The 13022-nt window shown below is 51.7% G+C and overlaps 1 protein-coding gene across 3 annotated transcripts in view; it reads left to right on the top strand.

Moving 5' to 3' along the window:
- Positions 1-2924: 2924 nt before the first annotated feature.
- ITGA1 (integrin subunit alpha 1) overlaps positions 2925-13022 on the top strand; it is a 129563-nt gene continuing 119465 nt past the window's right edge. For 2 of the 3 annotated variants that reach the window (XM_036307940.1, XM_036307942.1), the window contains exon 1: positions 2926-3346. In XM_036307940.1, coding sequence (XP_036163833.1) covers positions 3286-3346 — 61 coding nt within the window. In that variant the 5' untranslated portion in view covers positions 2926-3285. Of the gene's footprint in view, positions 3347-13022 lie in introns of all 3 variants that reach the window. The other variant, XM_036307939.1, reaches the window with a different exon arrangement.

Raw genomic sequence — 13022 nt, 5'->3', positions numbered from 1 at the left:
AGGAAATAGGACGGGAGGAACTCCTATTTTACATTTTAAGTGAAAAAACACTCACAAGAACATTACGCAATAATAATTTTTAAACAGTTGGTTGGTGGTGAAGTTCAGGCTCCACATCTCATGACAATATTTTGGTTATGGGAGCTGCCATCTCAGGTCCCTGCAGTGCAACCAGCATGTAATTTCCCTAATTAACCTGCTGAATCTAACAGGCTAGAATGTAACGTCACTGTTAGAAGTGAGCACAAGGCCGCTTGTCTTCTGTTCCTAATTACAAGTGGAAGAAATTAATGACAGCAGATTTCCAGGAGAAAATCAACTGTCCTACTCATTTGGGCCCTGAAGTCCTGTGCCTGTGCCTTGATTTGACATGAAGATCAGTAAGTGTTGCCATAAGATTCATACCCATCTGAAAATTAACTTTAGCAGGGGTCGTGGTGATCAGCATTAGTTTTTAAGTTGCAGAGGAGATAAAATATTTATTACCCCCCCAAAAAAGAAAGGGAAAGTTCCCCATAATTAAAGCCTTGATCATAGTATAAGTATGTTTTAACCCTACTTTATTTCAATAAGATATAACTTTATCATTTCTTTTATTTTTTCCTTCAATATATTGCAACTTTCTATAAGCCCATGTAGGTATATCCATATGTAATAAAAAACAATAGTTTAGAATCAAGTATTTATTATAGTTTTAAATGTCTAAGCATTAATCAATTAATCAACTTTTTATTTTTTAAAAATCTTTATTGTTGAAAGTATTACATATGTTCCCTTTTTTCCCCCATTGACCCCTTCTAGCCTGCCCCCACCCCCCTACCTCTACCCCTACCCAGGCCTTCACCACGCTATTGTCCATGTCCATGGGTTATGCATGTATGCATATAGAAGGTCTTTGGTTGATCTCTTCCCACCCACCCTCCCAGCCCCGCCTTCCCTCTGAGATTCCTTAGTCTGTTCCGTGCTTCTGTGTCTCTGGATCTATTTGGCTATCAGTTTATTTTGTTCATTAGATTCCACATATGAGTGAGACCATGTGACACTTGTCTTTCTCTGACTAGCTTATTTCACTTAGCATAATACTCTCCAGGCACCTCCATGCTGTCTCAAAGGGTAAGCAGTTATTAACTAGAGGCTCAGTGCACGGGTTTGTGCACCGCTGGGTCCCTCAGCCTGGCCTGTGCCCTCTCGAAATCCGGGACCCCCTGGGGGGGGGGGATGTAGTAGTGCCGGAAGTGGCAGGCGGCCAGGGAGGAGCCCGAGCCCGGGCCTGGCGCTGCTCCCTCTCATCCCGGCCCCGCTGCGCCTGCCGCTGCCACAGGTCGAGCCTGTGGGCTGGGGGCAGCTCCTGTGTTGAGCGTCTGCCCCCTGGTGGTCAGTGTGCATCATAGCGACCGGTCATTCTGCATATTAGGTTTTTGTTATATCGGGTGTGCAGAGCCCCGAGGGTCTCACTGAGAGGCATGAAACATGTGAGACTGTAGATGAGGAGATGGGATGTGCCCAAGAAAGGCCGTCCCAGCGAAGCTTTCCCAACGGGAACAGCAGGAGGCAGCTGGGTGACATCGCGGTAGAGAGGATGCGAGACTGGAAAGCCACGCTGGGGTCGGGAGCGTGAATGCAGACAAAGACGCCTAGGGAATGAGCTGAACAGGAGAAGCTGATGGAAGGAACTGTGAGCCACGCGTGGAGTTTTCCAGGAGGCTTCTCTGTGCCGTTCTGAAGGTGGTGCCAAGAAAGGAGAAAGACATGAAAGCTGGGAACAAGGAAAGGGGCTCCCAATGTACTTCCTGGGGTGGGGGTGGGGGTGGGGGTGGGGGGGGAATCGCTTCCACAGGGAAATGGGAAGAGGGCTTCCTTGGCTGACGGGGTGTTACTGTGATGTGATGGCCTTCAACCTCTCACCTCAGCACCCCCCCCACCCCGCCCCCCACTTCTGGTTGTCATGAACCCCCCACTTCTGGCAATGTATTCCATCTTCCCTGTGGGCCTCCCCATCCCTGCCCTCGCCTTACCTGCAGGGCACCTGAATTCGGTCTAAGCCACGGCTCCTCCTTCGGGTGGCGCCCTCGCCCTGCCCAGCCCCGTCCTGCTGGAGAGACCCGGTTAGTTGGGGGATTGAAAGGAACGGAGCTGAATCCAGCCTTGACCTCCACCACCTGTGCACACCCATCCCTCACCCACTCCTCCCCTTTCGTTGAAATTCTCCAAAACACGGCCAGGTCTTCCGTGACGCCCGCACCTGCGTGTGGCTCTTGGCTCCGGGCGGCTGTACCACCCACCAGACCAGGTGCCCGGTCTCCCGCCCTCTTCGGTCCCCAGAGCAGCGGGAGCGGGAGGGAGGCACAGGAAGGGGGGCGGCTGCGTGCACCCTCACTCGGCGCAGGCGGCAGCAAGAAGGACGACCAACCACCAGCAGCAGCCCGGCGCCCATGTCCAGCGCGCACCGCCCGATCGGCTCAGACACCGAGCCCACGCACATTCCATCTCCGCGGGGCTGTGCCCACCGCCTCCCTCCGCACGCCTCTCCTCCCCGCCCCCCCACCCGCCCCGTCTCCTTTCTCCCCCAAACCCCCGCTGGCCACACAGTCTCCCCGAGGAAAGCGAGCCCCCTTCACCCCGAACCTCCAGGAGCGCAGCAAACCCTGCAGAAGTGGACGCGGAGCCCCGGGTGGGCGTGTCGGGGGATTGCGCCCCCGCCCCGCCCCGCCCCGTGCGCGGCCGCGGCCAAATTCAAGTGCGCGCAGGACGCGGCGGGTCCGAACCCGCTCCGCTCGCGCCGCACACCGTCCGCCGCCTTCCCCGCGCGGACCCAGGAACGCAGCCCCCCCGAGGGCCCCGGCGCCCCCCCGCCCCGCCCCGCCCCGAGGAGCCGGTGTGAAGGCGGAGCCACAGGGCGGCCACGTCCCCCCCAGGTCCCGCCCTCGCCGTCTCCGGCACCTGGGAGCCGCTCCCGAGGCAGATGTCCCTTTAAGGTCCGCGTCGGACCCGGCGGACTTGGCCCCACGCGCCGCGCGGCTGTATTTGTCCATGTCCCCGCGCTGGGCGGCCGCCAGCGGCAGCGCGGAGGGGCGGGCGGCGCGGCGCCTGCGATGTGACCCGCGTGGAGCGGACTGAGAAGCCTTCGTGGGAAGCACCGGGCAGCACTCGGCGGCTCCCGGGCGCCCCGGCGGCGCGACAGGCAGCGACCCCGACCCGCAGCGGAGGGCGGCGGCGGAGGGGCCCCGCGCGCGGCTCCGGCCCCGGTCCGGCGGCTCCACCCGGCGCCCCGCGGCCGCTCCGGCCATGGCCCCCCGGCGCCCCGCCCGCCCCGGGCTCGCCGTCACCGGCTGCTGGCTCCTCACCGGTGAGCATCTCCTGCGCGGGCCGGGCTCGGGGAGGGGGCGCACGGCGCGGGGGACTCGCGGGCGCTCGGGCGTCTGGGCGGGTGGGAGGCCGGAGCGGAGCCCTGGCGTCCGGCCTCGGGTGGGAATCGGGGTGGCAGTCGGGTCGCCGCCCTCCGCCGCGGCGGTGGGAGGGAGGGAGGCCGGCGGAGACCGGGGCGGCGGGGCGGACGCTCGGATCCAGCGTTTTGCCGAGGCGCGCTGTGGCCGGGCTCTCCGCCGGCGCCCCCCTCCCGGGAGCGAGGTAACTAGAGGGCGCCGGGCGCCGGCCCTCGGGCTGCTCCGGGCGGCACGGCCGCCTCTTCCCGCCGCCAAGTTTGCGAAGTTTTCTGCTGCGCAGGGACGCGGGCAGGAGGGACGCGGGCTGAACGGCCGCTGGGCCGGACGTGCGCCTGCCCGGGCCCCGGAGCGGACGGGGCACCGAGGGGGCGGGGGGCAGGGAGCGCTCGGCCTGCAAAGGCGACGGGCGACGCGCATGGAACGCAGCGCGCAGCGAGCGCTGTCAGTTGTGCAGAAGTAGGTGCTTTTGAGGAGGGACCTAAACACAGGGTGTCGATGCACAGTGCCATCAATTTAGAGAAGGGTGACTCCTAGGATTTTCCAAGATTGTTCCCAATGATTAACCCGCGATCACAACCTTTTTTTTTTTTTTTTACCGGTTACTAATTGGGGAGGAAAGGTTGAATGGTCCAAGAGAGAAGACAGATGGGTGCAGTTCTGTGTTTTTTAAAAATGACCATGTGAAGCGTTTAAGGAATGGCTGGCTTTGGCGAATATCCTCAGAATTGGGTTGTTCAGTGTCCTCACAGCGGGGTGCTCATTGGTGCTGTTAATCTAGTGTTTTACCACCAAAAACGGGGGAGCCAGCCGGTGTAGCCCGGCTCAGAGGGCCCAGGGTTAACTTCCAAGCAGATCACTTGGAAAGAGGTGATTCGCAGCAGAGGTCCTCTTTTCCCCACAGCCGGCTGGTGTAGGGAGCTCATGATGGGCCCCTGGCAGTTCATCCCAACAGTTCCCACTCCTCCGGAAATGTCCAGCCACCCACACTTCGGGCAGCTTCGGAGCCAGTGAATGGTTTAATTTATCAGCTTCTGTCAGGACCCTTTACACCAGCGGTTCTCCACCTGGGGGTCGAACGACCCTTTCACAGGGGTCGCCTAAGACCATGGGAAAACACATATATAATTACATATTGTTTTTGTGATTCATCACTATGCTTTAATTATGTTCAGTTTGTAACAATGAAAATACATCCTGCATATCAGATATTTACATGACGCTTCATACCAGTAGCAACATGACAGTTATGAAATAGCAACGAAAATAATTTGATGGTTGGGGGTCCCCACAACATGAGGAACTGTATTAAAGGGTCGCGGCATTAGGAAGGTTGAGAACCACTGCTTTACACGTTTGACCTCTGATGCTTTTCCTGGCTCACATTGTTTGGAGGTGACTGGCCTGTTTTTGTTGTGCAAAATCTGAATTGCTTACTAACTATTCAAACGGTGCCTTTTCAATTTGCCAAATAAGCAGTCACTAAGGCAGAAATGGTCAAATGATCCTCGCATGGCCTCCAAAAAGACAAGAACAAGGCTTGAGAAAATGTTGTTTCAGAAGTTACAGTCTCACCTGTGTATGATTTTTCATTTATATGTAACTTTATCACTAACACATGTAATTATTTCTCTATCTGCCTGTACATAGAGAAGCATTTTCCGGTTCCGCTGCTTCTCTTTCTCCGGGCCTAAAACCGTCGCAGGTTGCGTACTGTGGGTTTTCTGCAATTGTTGGGATAAGGCGCCTTGCTAATTCCAGGAAGGGACTTAAAGGGAAATGGTGCATAGATGTTTCAAAATCACATTTACTTCCCTTTTGTGTGTGTCTGTGTGTATACATCTATATGTTATTCAATCGTATTGAAGTGTAGAACGTAAAAAGTTACTGTGTCCGAGTTAACAGCTTCCTCACGTGCTGTATTTACCAGTTTCACAACGCAGGGATCTGAAATTGGACTTTTCTTCCTTTTCTTTGCTGGTTTCCTGTCAGTCGTCGCGTTGTCAGGTTGCTTGGAAACTTCTCATAGAGGCATCGAGTCCACACCCAACCTGGGTCCCAGCCCCAGCCCCTCCCCCCACCCCCTAACCCCCAGCGCATACTCCTGCAGGGCGCACTTCCTGTCTCATCTGAACCCAAACTCTACCCTATGCTGCTCACAAGTAATTCTCATTATATCTGAGTTTTTAGCCAGAACACTCTGGTGGTTCCCGGTCATCTTCAGATAAAATAAAACATTCTCGACTGGCCGTGCAGGTGTGGCCTGTCTGGCTCCCGGTACCTCCTCCCCGCCTCCTGTCAGGCTCCTGCAGCTGTGGGAACAGACTGCCACGGATTTGATGGTTTAAAAGAAGACACGTGTCCTACCTTCCAGTTCCCAGGTCGGAAGTCTCCGGGCCGGGACCAGGGGGAAGCACAGCGGTCTGTGGTCAGCAGGCTCCAGGGGCAATCTGTCCAGCTGCAGGGGCCGCCTGCAGCCCGGGCTTGGGGCTCCCCCGCCACCTCCCACGCCAGCAGAGTGGCCTGTCAGATCTTTCCTCGCCTCTCTCTCGCCTGCTTCCTACAGGCCCCTTCTCATCCCCTGGGCCCCCTGAACTGCCCAGGGTCCTCTCCCATCTCAAGGTCCTCAATGTAGTCACATCTGCTGAGTCCCTTTTGCCATATAAGGAAACGTATTCACAGGCTCCAAGGATTGGGACATGGACCTCTGTGGGGGCGTTATTTTGCGCGTTAAAATCTCTCAACGTGGCCCTCCAGGTGGGGCTCAGCTGGTTGGGCGCCGTCCTGTAGGCACAGGTGGCAGGTTCTTCTCCCGGTCAGGCCACATACGCAGGTTGGGAGTTCAGTGCCCTGGTTGATCCCCAATAGGGCACATGTGGGAGGAAACCAATGGATGCTTCGCTCTGGCACTGGCTCTCTCCCTCCCTCCTTTTCACGCTCTAAAAGTCAATTCTTTAAAAAACAAACAAACCCTGAACATAACTTCCCATGACAGCTGTCACCTTTCCTTACTTTGCCCATGATCCTCTTGCTCACTTTGCTCCCGTGGCCATGACCTCGTTGCTTTCTGCATCTAGAAGAGAACCCCACCCTTCCTTCCCACCACCACGGCCCTCTAGACCAGGGGTGGGCAAACTTTTTGACTCGAGGGCCACAATGGGTTCTTAAACTGGACCGGAGAGCCGGAACAAAAGCATGGATGGAGTGTTTGTGTGAACTAATATACATTCAAAGTAAACATCATTACATAAAAGGGTACGGTCTTTTATTTCAATAGTTTTATTCATTTCAAACGGGCCAGGTCCGGCCCGCGGGCCGTAGTTTGCCCACGGCTGCTCTAGACACACGTTCCCCAGCCTTCCAACCTGTTTCCCTCACAGCGAACCACCACCATCGCAATGCGTCTCCATTAGGGTTAGAACTGTCTTGGATTGGCAGTTTCCAATATTTAAAAACTAGAGGCCTGTTGCATGAAAAGATTCGTGCAATAGGCCTTCCCTTCCCCTGGCTGCCGGCACTGGTTTTCCTCCAGCACCTGGGAACCAGGCCTTTGCTCTGGCCAGAGCCGCCTTCAAAGCCTTCGCTGCATCTTCGCTCCGCCTCGCGCCTACGTATGCAAATTAACCGCCATCTTTGTTGGCAGCTAATTTGCATATCTCGCTGATTAGCCCATGGGAGGCGTAGCGAAGGTATGATCAATTACCATGTTTGTCTATTATTAGATAGGATGATTCATTTGGAAAGATGTCCTCCCTTATGTCCAAATAAAGTCTTCCTGGTTATGTTATGTCTGTCAGAGTCCTAGTCAAAAACTAGTGGCACGTATAAAGGGTTTAGCGGAAGGGAGTTTAATGAAGGGGCTGTTTACAGAGGAACTGAGGAGATGGGGGAGCCCCTAACAGTGGGAAGACAACAGTGGGAAGAAAAGCCAGTACCTTCCTGGCCTGAGGAGGGCGCCCCGTCCACTGCACCTAGAACTCTGGCTCTGGGAGGGGGGGCCCCCTGGACAGGAGCTGTGGCCCCGGGAGGAGAAACACAGCTGGTGCCAGAGCTGAAGCCCACTCCCTCACTTTGTGCCCACCCCTCCCACTGGCCATGTCCAAATAGATGGCAACCTCCCAGAGGTCAAAGGTCAAAGATACAACGGAGAATAACATGACCTCATGATGCGAGACACATATTGACAACATGTTATGCGTGAGCCCCTGCACCCAGAACTCTACATGTATTATTTCATCTCCATCTTACTAAAAGGGGAAATTTGGAACTGTTACCCATATTTCAGAGATGAAGGAACCAAAAGAGGTTAAAGTCATTTATCCAAGTCCCACAAGGAGTAAATGGCAGCCCCTGCGCTCAGCTCCGGTTTCTGCCTCACGTCTTCTGCTCTGAAACCTGCCACCCGTGCCGTCTTAGTGTCAGTTCGCTTCCTTCTTGCTCAACCTCCAAAGTTTATCCAGGAGTCGCCTGAAGGGCTCTGATAAGGATCTGAGTGATGACGTCAGTGAGTCTGTTCTTTTCATGACTTTCAGGTTTAGAGTGCAATCAGATGATGTCTTTGTCTTACCCGACATGAAGTATAACCTAATGACAGTGCTCTCCCTGGTTATTAAGAATACAACTATAGGGTGGCCCTCGTGATGTTACAGGTCTCTCCTTCCTACAAACAGTTTCGTTGGCCTAGAACCGTGGTTGGCAAACTGCGGCTCGCGAGCCACATGTGGCTCTTTGGCCCCTTGAGTGTGGCTCTTCCACAAAATACCACGAGCGGGCACGCACATACAGTGCGATTGAAACTTCGTGGCCCATGCGCAGAAGTCGGTATTTTGTGGAAGAGCCACACTCAAGGGGCCAAAGAGCCGCATGTGGCTCGCGAGCCGCAGTTTGCCGACCACGGGTCTAGAAGGAAGGGTCTTTTCTTGTGACTTTCTTCCCGGGTGAGATCTCCTCTTCACCATGAGGTCCAGTTGGCGATGGCTGACATGGGAGGAAGTCAGCCGCTCACCGGTAGCGAGCATGCGGCCTCCAATGGCTTACAGTGGGTGGCCGGGAATCACAAGATGGAGAGACGTTCCGGTCACTATAATATCTGTAAAGACAGCAGTAAACTCACAGGATTTGTGTTGCTAGTTTCCATAGGGACAACTGTAAACCAGCTTTTGCCCCACCCTGTATATTCAGAAAATTAAGGATCAAAATGCCTTTTTTTTTTTTTTTTACCTACACTGTTCTTCTGTTGTATGAAACACAAAATAGGGTATTTGAATTCATGTTAAAAACTTGAGAAGAAAGCGACTTGGCATTGTTGCCACAATGCTACTGTCAGAATACACTGCCCATTCAGGGCGTCTGTGACTGGAGAATTGTGTTCGCTCTCAAAGCAAGGGCAGTACCGAGACATGGAAATGAGCCCAATAGCCCGCTCAGCGGCTCAGTGTTTGAGCATCGACCTGTGAACCAGGAGGTCACGGTTTGATTCCTGGTCAGGGCACGTGCCCGGGTTGCGGACTCCATCCCCATTAGAGGGGGGCCATGCAAGAGGCAGCAGATCAGTGATTCTCTCTCATCATTGATGTTTCTATCTCTCTCTCCCACTTCCCTCTTCTCTGAAATCAATAAAAAGAAATGAGCCGAATATATTCCTGTCCGCGAGATACTGAGCTTCTTTCAGCTCCTGGGTTGTGCCAGCTCCTCCGAAGCCACTGGGCCTTTGCATAGAGGTACTCACACTGCAGTGACCCTCAGGTCCCCATGGGAATGTCATTTCCAAGAAACCCACTGGACTAAATTGCACCCCCTCCCCCGGAGACCCAAGGACCTTTGCTTCTGTAACATATCACATGATATTATAATTAAACATCTGGTTGTCTTCCCAGCTTGCTGGAATTCTGTGAGGGTAGGATCTTTGTTAAGTATCCTTCGCATCTAAGAATAACTTATTGAGTGCTTCATGAAAGCATACAGACAAACTCATAAAATACTTCAGGGATCACACTGTCTCCTTTAGTTATATCCCCACCATATTTATACCTAATTGAATGGAAACTGTCATCAATTGAATAATGCACCATAACTTAACCACCACTAAGCAAGGAAAGTGCCGCCAATCCAATTATAACTGCACGACCATCAGCTGTCTCCCAGTTCCAGAGCTGTCCCCTAGTTCCAGGGGCGAAGTGCCTCTGATCATCACAGTCAATAACAAACAGTAGACTCCATGGCCGTTTTCTGCCACATCTTTGTATTTGCAGAAAGGGCATCGTTAAAGCTGGAACACACTCTGTCTGGGTGCAAACGGCACTGCTTCTGGATACGAAGATGTGAACACTGTCCCTCTCAGTTCTCCTCCCGCGTCAGGCTCGTATCTGACTCAGGGCTAATTGCTCTTCTGGCACCAGCAGCCTCACCAGATCCTAAAACAAAGCTTCCTCTCAACCCCTTTAAAAGGAAGCCTCGGGGGAAAGGTGGTGATAAAATAACCAAACCCTAACTTTCTGTCCTCGCGGTGGGTCAGAGGGCCGTGTGAAGGGATCTAATTCTCATCGAACGTCTTCTGTCATTATAAGGACGACTGGAAGTCAGCTAAGTCTTAGAAGGAGGTAAAAGTGTATGCTGGTTGGTGTTAAGAATTCACTTTAGCCCAGCTGGCATGGCTCAGTGGTTGAGCATCAGCCTATGAACCAGGAAATCACAGTTCGATTCTGGTCAAGGGCACATGCCCGGGTTGCTGGCTCCATTCCCAGTAGGGGGCGTGCAGGAGGCAGCCAATCCATGATTTTCTCTCATCATTGATGTTTCTATCTCTCTCTCCTTCCTCTCTGAAATCAATAAAATAATTTATTTTTAAAAATTCACTTTAGTATTAAAACATTAATATTGCTTTACCTAAAGAGTAGATCTCCATTAACTGAACAAGTGAGAAATATGAACTGAAAAATCACTGTAATTCAGATGTTCAAGGGAATGGAGCTACATGCTTTGTTTGTATGATTTTATTTATTTGGTAGGAGGCTTTGTATTGTTTAGGAACAACTGCAAGTACGTATTTTTAATCGCAGGAAATTTAGGTAGTGAGTACATGTTCCTTAGACAAAAGAAACTTTCCCTTTTCCTTTTTTCCTTTGACTGGATTTGCCGAATAATGCTTCCATCGTCCCTTAGCCTGGCTTGTGGGGGCCACACGGGCATCTTTTTACAGTCTGAGGTTAAACAATTGCATTTACTGCTGGATTTTCATACCAGGAGCTCTGGCTGCTTATTCTGTAAAGATCATTTTCCAAATCGTGTATAATAAAAGCAACTGTTGTTATACATTATTTTAAGAGATTTTAAGGTCTTTCCTTCAATAAGATGTTTAAAATAATCATTTTACTTATCTGACCATGGATAGCTCAAAAATTGAAATAGGTTGATAGAAACTTACCTTGAGAGTAATCTTCTTCAAAATGTTAGTAACATTGTAAAGCAGCATGTGACTTCCTACTTGTAAGATGTCTGTGACAGACAGGTTAACAGCTCTGAGCCAGAGGAGAGCTCACACCCACTCATTCTTTCATGTGATAACTGTGGTGAGGCCGCTGTTGTGCTGGGTTCCAGGAACACAAAGACAAAGAGAAGGCGGTCTCTGCCCTTAAAAGGCTCCCAGCCTGAGAGAAGCCACAGAGGAGCAAAGAAGCTCTGGCGGGAAGAGCCCCCAAGGTGCTCTGAGGAGGGAACAGATGCGTGTAGTTGTAGCAGCGTAAGCGGTGCAATGAAAGACGAGGGAGAGTCCAGAAAACGTGTACGGCCCCTCGTGTGCTCAGCCCAAGGTGTCCAGACAGGAGTTCCACCTTTCGGGAGCCCATCATGCCTGCTGCTGCCATGCCAACCATTTGGAACCTGTTGTAATAGGAAGGAGGAATGTCGCCCGCTGCACCGATGAGAGGCAGAACTGCTTTACGCAGCAGGACTGGCCTAAGGCTTCCCTGGAGAAGAGGTGCTAGGATGAATGACCGCGCCCAGCAGACTGTCCATCCGCCAGCTTTGCTGAGCCGTGTGTTTTTCCAAGGCTGAGTTCGCCCCTTGCTATGTCTGATCCAGGTATCCAGCTTCAAGCCGGGCACTCGGCCTAGCACCTTCCGTGTTTACAGAGCACTGCCGTTCACCAGGTAGCATACTCTCATCAGGACCCCATAAAGACGTCAAGTGAGGAAGGCAGGACCAATAACCTTATTTACAATTCCGAATGAAAAACTTCCGGTTGGTAGAGGTTGGGAGAATTTATCTCAAGTTGCTAGAATCTAACTCGAAAAGACCAGAACTCAGGTCTGCTGACGCTTGGTGTGCGAGTATTAAACTCAGTACCAGTGTTTTACAGCTAACGTGAGCCATAGCAAGAATCCAACTAAAAAGGTCATATGCAGAACTGAAAGCAAATCTGTCAGGGTGAGATCATGGGTATTGTTTTAATTTTTCAAACACTGTTGCAGCTACTGTTTACAATTAAAACAGTTGTTAGGTATTGGATTCAGTTCCCTCAACTTTTAAGGAAAAGAAACTGAGTTTCAAAGAGACTGAGTACTGCCCCAGAGTTACAGGGAAACAACTGACAGGGTAAGAATTTCAACCCAGGAAGCTTGACTTCAAGCGCAAGACTTTTTTTTTTTTCTTTTTTTTTTTTTGAGACACTAGAAGTATGTCAACAGCAACAAATTGAAAACTGTTGGCGGTAATAACACCACTAACTTTTTTTCTTCTGGAGAGATTAACAGAAATAAAATATTATAGAAAAAAATAGATATAAAGTTACTGATGTAAAGGCTTCTATTTTCAAAGAACCAATAAATTACTATAAAATTAGAATTTAAAGCAACAGAGCTAAATCATGGTCTTTTCCTCGTGTCCTCACGATGTTGCTGACTTCAGTAAAGAATGAAAGTACCATAGACTGCTGCAGCATCACAGCAGTTTTAAAGTAAGAGGAATTACTTTTTAGACTAAATTGTGAAATTAAATGAACTATAGCTGAGGAAATGCCAAGGCCTGATCGCATTACCCGTGATAATGTTCATAGAGCTGCCTCTGGTGAATCTGGTCCCCTCAGCTTGCCATTCTGGCGTCCAGATATGAGTGCCTACTGTGTGCAAGGGACTCTTGCAGGGTCACTGAGTAAGAAAGAAAAGCTCTAGCCAAACCGGTGTGGCTCAGTGGATGGAGCGTCGGCCTGCGGACTGGGGGGTCCCAGGTTCGATTCCGGTCAGGGGCATGTACCTTGGTTGCGGGCACATCCCCGGTGGGGGTGTGCAGGGGGCAGCTGGTCGATGTTTCTCTCTCATCGATGTTTCTAACTCTCTGTCCCTCTCCCTTCCTCTCTGTGGAAAATCAATAGAATATATCTTTTTAAAAAAAGAAAAAGAAAGAAAAGCTCTGAGGAAGGTCACTGAGACTCGTGTATTAAGATTTGTGCCCAAGGCAATCCCTCCTTTTCAGCCCTGTCTCCCAGGCTCAGGTGGCAAGCTTCCCCTCAATGCCACTGCAGTAGCCAGGAAAGGAGATGGTGAGAGAGGTGTGCGCAGGACTGCTCCGCCTCCTCCCATTCCCAGC

This window comes from Myotis myotis, unplaced genomic scaffold, assembly GCF_014108235.1.
Source record: "Myotis myotis isolate mMyoMyo1 unplaced genomic scaffold, mMyoMyo1.p scaffold_m19_p_5, whole genome shotgun sequence".
NCBI lineage: Eukaryota > Metazoa > Chordata > Mammalia > Chiroptera > Vespertilionidae > Myotis > Myotis myotis.
The sequence above is the reverse complement of the archived record's forward strand: the minus strand, read 5'-3'. Positions and strand labels throughout refer to the sequence as shown.